At 34.7% G+C, this 6,469-nt stretch overlaps 1 protein-coding gene across 2 annotated transcripts; it reads left to right on the top strand.

Moving 5' to 3' along the window:
• The first annotated feature begins 1,023 nt into the window (after positions 1 to 1,023).
• On the top strand, positions 1,024 to 4,144 carry LOC114351763 (glycosaminoglycan xylosylkinase homolog). 2 transcript variants are annotated; one of them, XM_028303078.1, is made up of 6 exons: positions 1,024 to 1,098; positions 1,582 to 1,719; positions 1,941 to 2,169; positions 2,450 to 2,645; positions 2,748 to 2,948; positions 3,689 to 4,144. In XM_028303078.1, the coding sequence occupies exons 2-6, from the start codon at positions 1,645 to 1,647 to the stop codon at positions 3,897 to 3,899; spliced, it is 912 nt and encodes a 303-aa protein (XP_028158879.1). In that variant the 5' UTR covers positions 1,024 to 1,098; positions 1,582 to 1,644; the 3' UTR covers positions 3,900 to 4,144. The 2 variants fall into 2 exon arrangements, with proteins under 2 accessions (XP_028158879.1, XP_028158878.1); XM_028303077.1 differs by having other exon boundaries at positions 1,031 to 1,506.
• Positions 4,145 to 6,469: the final 2,325 nt, after the last annotated feature.

Below are 6,469 nucleotides of genomic sequence, written 5' to 3'. Positions count from 1 at the left end.
CTGACAGCCAAAGAATATAAATTTACCACAGATATGGATTAGAGAAATTTACTCTGACGCTGACAGCACTGCAATCACAGATAATAAATAATCTACTATTAACTATAAAAAAAAATTATATTAATGATTGCAATGCAAATTGCAAAGCGAGAGCTGTTCGCTTTTTAAAAAAAAAACGTGCGTCTGTCTGTGTGCGTGTGTCATTTCGAACATTTGCAATCATGAAGCTACAGATAAAAATGGAGGCCACACTCCGAATACCTACTTGAAGCACAAACTAAGTATCACTATCTCGCTCTCTGTGGGCAGACTTGCTCTTTCTAAATAAACAAAAAATATAAAATTGCTCAAATTCAATGTAACCAATGTAAAATCTTTATTTCTTGACATAGGTATAATTAAAAATGATAAGTGTAATTACTGGTAAAACGTTTTAGGAAGAAATTACTGTAAAAAATGTGAAAAATGTTTACAATGATCCAATGTCGGAAATCACGAAATAAACACTTACGCGTGGAATCTTATGTCACTTCCAGGACACCACGTACTACCGCAACCACGCACTACAAAATTTTGCACCAATTCTTGTGATAAAACAATGATTATTTCCTGTAAACAATCTCAAACGAAATTAACTGCTTAATAAACAAAATAGTAAACAACCGCCATGATGGGCCGGATTGGGCCGATGTTGCCACATGGTATCGATTACCCAGGAATTGGGATTGTAATTCCCTGATTCGCCAACACATTAAGCCTAAATGGCCGACAATTTTGTGATTTTTTATTTAACTAGGAAATCTTAGTTTCAAATATTAATTATTTATTTGTTTGACTTAAGAATTTACAAGGAGATTTAAATCAGAAGATAGCAATACTACAGTTCACACTAAAAAGAGAGGTAGGGCCGCAGAGAGCGAGATAGATATAAGTAGGTATTTGACTCAAGGTTTTGTTCCAACTCTGCCCTCCATTTTTATCTTTAGCTTCATGGTCAGTTCCTATGTATTACTTTTCTCTATGAGTCAGTTTACCTGAATGAGCTGCTGAATTTTATTAGAAGGCCACAAAAGTAATTAAAAACAAGCAATTCTGAAAGTATGTGATACATTTAATTTTCCTATTGAATTAAGCATATGTAATCAATTATTTGAGTTATGTTTTTTTATAAATATGTGTCCTTAGCGACTAAGTATACAGTGAACGATGTCGATGAATTATGCTTTCGGTTTTTCCCTATTTTTGTTGATTCTTGTTGGACTTAACATTTATTTTTTCTATACATTAAACACAGTTGGAAGAAAAGGCTTAAATTTCAATGTGCCTAGTATAAAACTAGACCAGTCTCCGAGTGTTTTCAGAGATATTTATGAGTACTTGAATTATTTGCCCAGTTCTTATAAGCAGAAGAATTCTAAGTTTGTGTCGCACCAAAAATCTTTAATACAATCATTTAATTCAACTAATGGTAAAAATTCTAAAAATGTGCTCTTGGATGCTGACAAGGTTAGTAGTATTTGAGCCAGATTACTGTTATTGTTGATGACATCAAATAACATTCATAATGAATTACATTTACAGTGGGCCAGTGAAGAGTCCTTATTTCCGCATAGAGATGGGGCACCGGGCCAGATACTACAGGCAATGCTCAACTCACAGATAGTAGTGGTTGACAATGCGCCAAAAGGAACACAATTAAAATTGTTATTGCTGCTTGAGGTAAATTATTATGAATAGTACCTACATATTTAAATTGCTTCTAAAAATGTTAATTTCTTAAAATAAGGACTGATGACAACATCATTATTCAATCCATTTATTTAATGATACAATTTATAGCTAAAGTATTCTGCACTTATGTGTTGATGTGGTTAATTTCTTTCCATTCCTAAACAAAACGGAGTTTGCCAATCCCATAAACTATTTTTGTTTATTTACAGGGAAAGCACATATTATACTTCAAACCCAGGGGATATCAACTGGATGAGGTGATAAATGGAAATATTTATGCTGGATTTGATCGGCACAACTCAGAAGTGTTTGCATATTACCTCGCTATGGTAATGAACTTTACTTGGATCTCTCCTTCTGTTATTAGGAAGATTCATCTGAATAAAGATGTCCTGCCTGTAGCAACTGAAGGATTAAAAAAGACTATGGTAAAGAATGGTAATGAACTTTACTTATTTTATTACCTTACAGCTTTTAAAAGGCTTTATTGGAATGAACCTTGTTTGTATACGGTTATGGTGAGAAATAAACGATATTATTCTTTACCCATAGAAGCAAAGCAAAGAATATGTTTTAGTGGCCAAATAAAGAGGCTTGAATATGTTGCTAAAAGCAAACTTTATTGTACTGCATTTATCTACTGCTGTACCTATTAAATGTATTATTATTATTTTTTATTAAATAGAAGGCTATGTAACAAAATATTAACATTTTGCAGTTAGTGGATCACTATGCATATATGGGAAATGTTTTTATTGCAAACTAAATGAAACTGTATGCCCTGATGACAAGGGTGAAATTGAGGGAGCTGCAATTTTGTTTTCAAAGAAACCATTCAGAACATATAAATCTCCATGGAGACGCTCTTATACTAGTAGAAAAATGGAATGGGAAAAGGATAACGATTTTTGTAAGTAAGTACTATCAAGAAGTTTACTTTGTCAGTTAGTAAAATGTGTATTTATCTATGTATAGGCTACAATGTAATAAATTTTTAATATACTATGTTTTTTCAGAAAAGTTATTGATACCCACAGCACCAAACGCCTACTAAACTTAATAGATGTAGCAATATTTGATTTTCTTATACAGAATGGAGACCGACATCGATATGAGGTTTACAAAGATAGAATAATACTTTTAGATAATGGGAAAGGATTGGGTAACCCAATGGTGGATGAACTAGACATCTTGGCTCCTCTCTATCAATGTTGCATGTAGGTATCCTTTATATTTTTTTTTAAGATGATAACTAAAGCTTTGGGCAGACCAAACGCAGGGCAGTAGCAGCGCAGTTTGAATGCGGGCCCGCAAGTTGTAATACAAGAAACTCTTTGAAGTATGTCACACCAAATTTAAACGCGGGCCCGCGCTCCAACCGCGCCGCACTGCAACTGCCGAAATACAAACGAGGCGGCGCGGGTGCGGGACACCAGCGGCCCGCGCTGTTGTATTACTATGGCGGCCATATTAGCATGACACACCGGACTCAGGGCGGAAGCAGCGCGTTGAAAGCGGTTTTCGAATATTTAAATTTTTGACAACCGCCCGCGTTGCAACTGCTTTGAAACTGCGCTGCTTTCAGTGTGCCTCAGCCGCGCTGCAACTGACCCGCACTGCTTCTGACCCGCGTTTGGTCTGTGGAAGCCTTTAAGTCTGGTGGTATACAGGCTGTTTTCTAAATAGTTGTTCAACACTTAGGTACTTATTGAAATACAATGTATTAATGTGCAATAATAAAAAATCATAAATCAAAAACATGTCCATATTTACTGCCATATTTTTTTTGTAAGTCATGAAAAAACAAACTGAATACATGGTGTTTCCCTAGCTAAGTGTTACACAACCTGTATGTGTCACTAAACTCAAGTCTTTCAATTCTAAGTAAAAGCATGCATAATATGAATATCTTTGACATTTTTGTTAACTAATAATTTATTCTGTTTATCTTTCATAGGATGTCGTTATCTACGTGGCAGCACCTCGAGATGTTGTCTGGTGGAAGTCTAACAGAGACAGTGAAGTTGCTATCATCATTCCAAGGAGCCAAATTGGCAACAGAGGAGCACTTCAAGGCAGTAGAACGAAGGTTGTTAAAAATATATGCCACTGTTCAGTACTGCATAGGGAAACATAGCAGTGCTAAAGTGTTTAAAACTGTATTTTAATAAGGAAGAAAAGTGGCACAGTGAATCTTAAAATAATATTTGTATGCACCAAGTGGGGCTTGCATTCTAAAATTGTTTTCGTAATAGATGTGCATGTGACAGTGGTTTTAGAAAAGATGCATAAACATATTAAGTCAATTTTATTTTGTTAACACTTAGGTGGTCTTTTGTTATCAAAGAAGTCATCAATCAAGACTTGTTTATTTTTTGTGAAAGTGAAGGCTAAGCCAGTTGTATTTTTTACACTTTAATTTTATTTCCTTACCAAAAATATGTGAATGTTTATATTTTGAATATAATATGTTACTTTTTTTTAAATGTGTTGGTTTCCTTAAAGATGTCCTTCCTTACGACGCTTGTTTAAGCATAAGTACAGCGATATTGTGAGTGAGGCACTTGTATGCCTGTGTTCCTTATGGGATTGAGATTTGAGAGTATGTAGTCATGTAGTGTGATCCTAATGACTTACAAATAAGTCGCATTATCTACTCGTAGTTAACGTCTTGGCAATGAGACAAAAAAGCCTACGCTATACAGTACCGAGAGTTATGTATATAGGTATTATGTAAGCTTACGACCTGTAGCCTCCTCCACCACCAACCTATGACAGCGTAACAATTTCATTATAGATCTCTTTAATCAAATCTCCACATTAGCAATAGCAATGTGGTGAAGTAAACGCAGAGATGTATATTGAAATCGTGTCGCTATCGTGGTTTCACGGTGAAAATGTGCTACAGGCGTTACAGCCACAGGATCGCAACTCGTAATCTAAGTTTGATTAATTGTTTGCGTTAGTTCGCATCTTCTTTTGTATCGTCTGAGCTGTACCTACAACCGAGATATCTAGAATCATGCACTATTTTCGTATAAATGATATAGCGACCTTTTTTTTTTTAAAAAAAAAGTAAACTGTTCTTTAATCAGACATAATATTAAGGTACTATAGTTTTACAATTACGTTACGACTCTTATGTTTTCAGTAACAATTATTTATTGCAGAATATAGTCCAGGATACAGTAGCTCATGTAGCCGATGCTACGAATTAGATGTATGCTCGAATACACCGAAGGTTTGTGTAGGAATGTTGCGTGTTTGTTTGCCGAGACGGGGGCGGGCGGCGCCCGACGCTAACGCGATTAGGGCCAATCAGCGACGTCGCCCCGTAATTGGGCGCCCGATGCCAGGGCGGCGCTTTTTTAAACAGCTTGCGCAAATATGCCACCCGACTCCAAAGCTTCCTAAACATTGCATTAGATGCACTTATTTGGTAAATTATATTATTACAACAATCTTTTTAGCAACGGGCTAAGGGATTCCGGGAGCCATAATGTGAAATTTTCTAAGAACCAAAAAAAATTCTAAATAACATTTCCTTTTTAGGTAGGGCATAAGCATTACAAAGAGTTCTATAAAAAAATCTCTATTTTTCCGTTGCCGTATACGTAGATTTTTTAATATTACTGTCTTGTTTTAGAAGACTGGATCATAATAATATTGACTTTGTTCTCAATACCGTAAGGAAAAGTTAATAAAGTATCAATTCGCTTGTCAAAGGGTTGAATCACATAACCATGAGTGGATTTGAAATAAACCGCGTCAAACGAATTCGCTCCCCAATCGACATTCAGCTGAGCGTTATTGCACACTCGTCCATTATTAACGGGGCCCGTGCCGGGGCCGGCGGGGTTGTCATCAATCAGGCGGTAGTTCTACAAATGTAGAAACAATCGGTACAAACCCGGAGCCGTTGATTTATAGTGCTCACACCGAATAGCGAACTCATCTGTATCACTCATTGCTTCGCGGTTACTCTGAGCACATTTGAAAACGAAAATCATTTATCTTTATTTCAACAATATTCCAACGATTAAGGACACCCCCATGTATAATAACAGTGAACTTATAAAAGAAAACAACCGTTTATTGATACCTCTAATAATTTAATTCTTACAATATCGATACTCAGCTATAAACAGCATAGTATAATAAACACTGCTAATAATCTTTTGTTAAATAAATTAATATTTACAGTAGTTATGGAAATGTTTCGCTTACGATCTAACAAAGAGTATTAAAAATTAATTAAAGAAGCTTAATTAACTCGTCCGTAGGTACTTGAGATCATCGACTTTTCCGTTCACGTACACTTATCACAGTTTAATAATTTACAATTATTATTATTTACGTCACAGTTCATATTTCTTTGGTCAATATTCTATTTAACAAACAATCTATGATTAAGCAGGTTAATATTTGCACAAACACCGTATACATTATCTAATTATTATTACAGAACATTATTATAGTACATACAATGGAATGGATCCAATAATCGCATTTCAATAAATAATAATTTTAACTTGAATTAAGAACCGAATTTAAAAACAAAGAGTAGTTAATAAATAAAGACGTAAGTTTAAATGGTAACGTAACGATTTTTATACAAGAAACGTATTCATTTTAAATAGACGATTCGTAAAACTACTATAAATTAAGATAATGAGTTAAATACAATTTATTTACATGTATAGGAAAAACATGATGTTGGTAAAGTATAATTATACAC

Source organism: Ostrinia furnacalis, unplaced genomic scaffold (assembly GCF_004193835.3).
Source record: "Ostrinia furnacalis isolate ACB-3 unplaced genomic scaffold, ASM419383v2 OfSCF1172, whole genome shotgun sequence".
NCBI classification, from domain to species: domain Eukaryota; kingdom Metazoa; phylum Arthropoda; class Insecta; order Lepidoptera; family Crambidae; genus Ostrinia; species Ostrinia furnacalis.
Note: the sequence above shows the minus strand (reverse complement) of the source record. Positions and strands in the feature narration are given on the sequence as shown.

What these genes read in the sequence shown, in the direction of transcription:
- LOC114351763 (XM_028303077.1), top strand. Translation starts at nt 1,207, where the DNA reads ATGTCGATGAATTATGCTTTCGGTTTTTCCCTATTTTTGTTGATTCTT. An exon ending in AATTGTTATTGCTGCTTGAG is followed by an intron (nt 1,720 to 1,940) that starts GTAAATTATTAT and finishes GTTTATTTACAG; the next exon opens with GGAAAGCACATATTATACTT. An exon ending in AAGGATAACGATTTTTGTAA is followed by an intron (nt 2,646 to 2,747) that starts GTAAGTACTATC and finishes ATGTTTTTTCAG; the next exon opens with AAAAGTTATTGATACCCACA.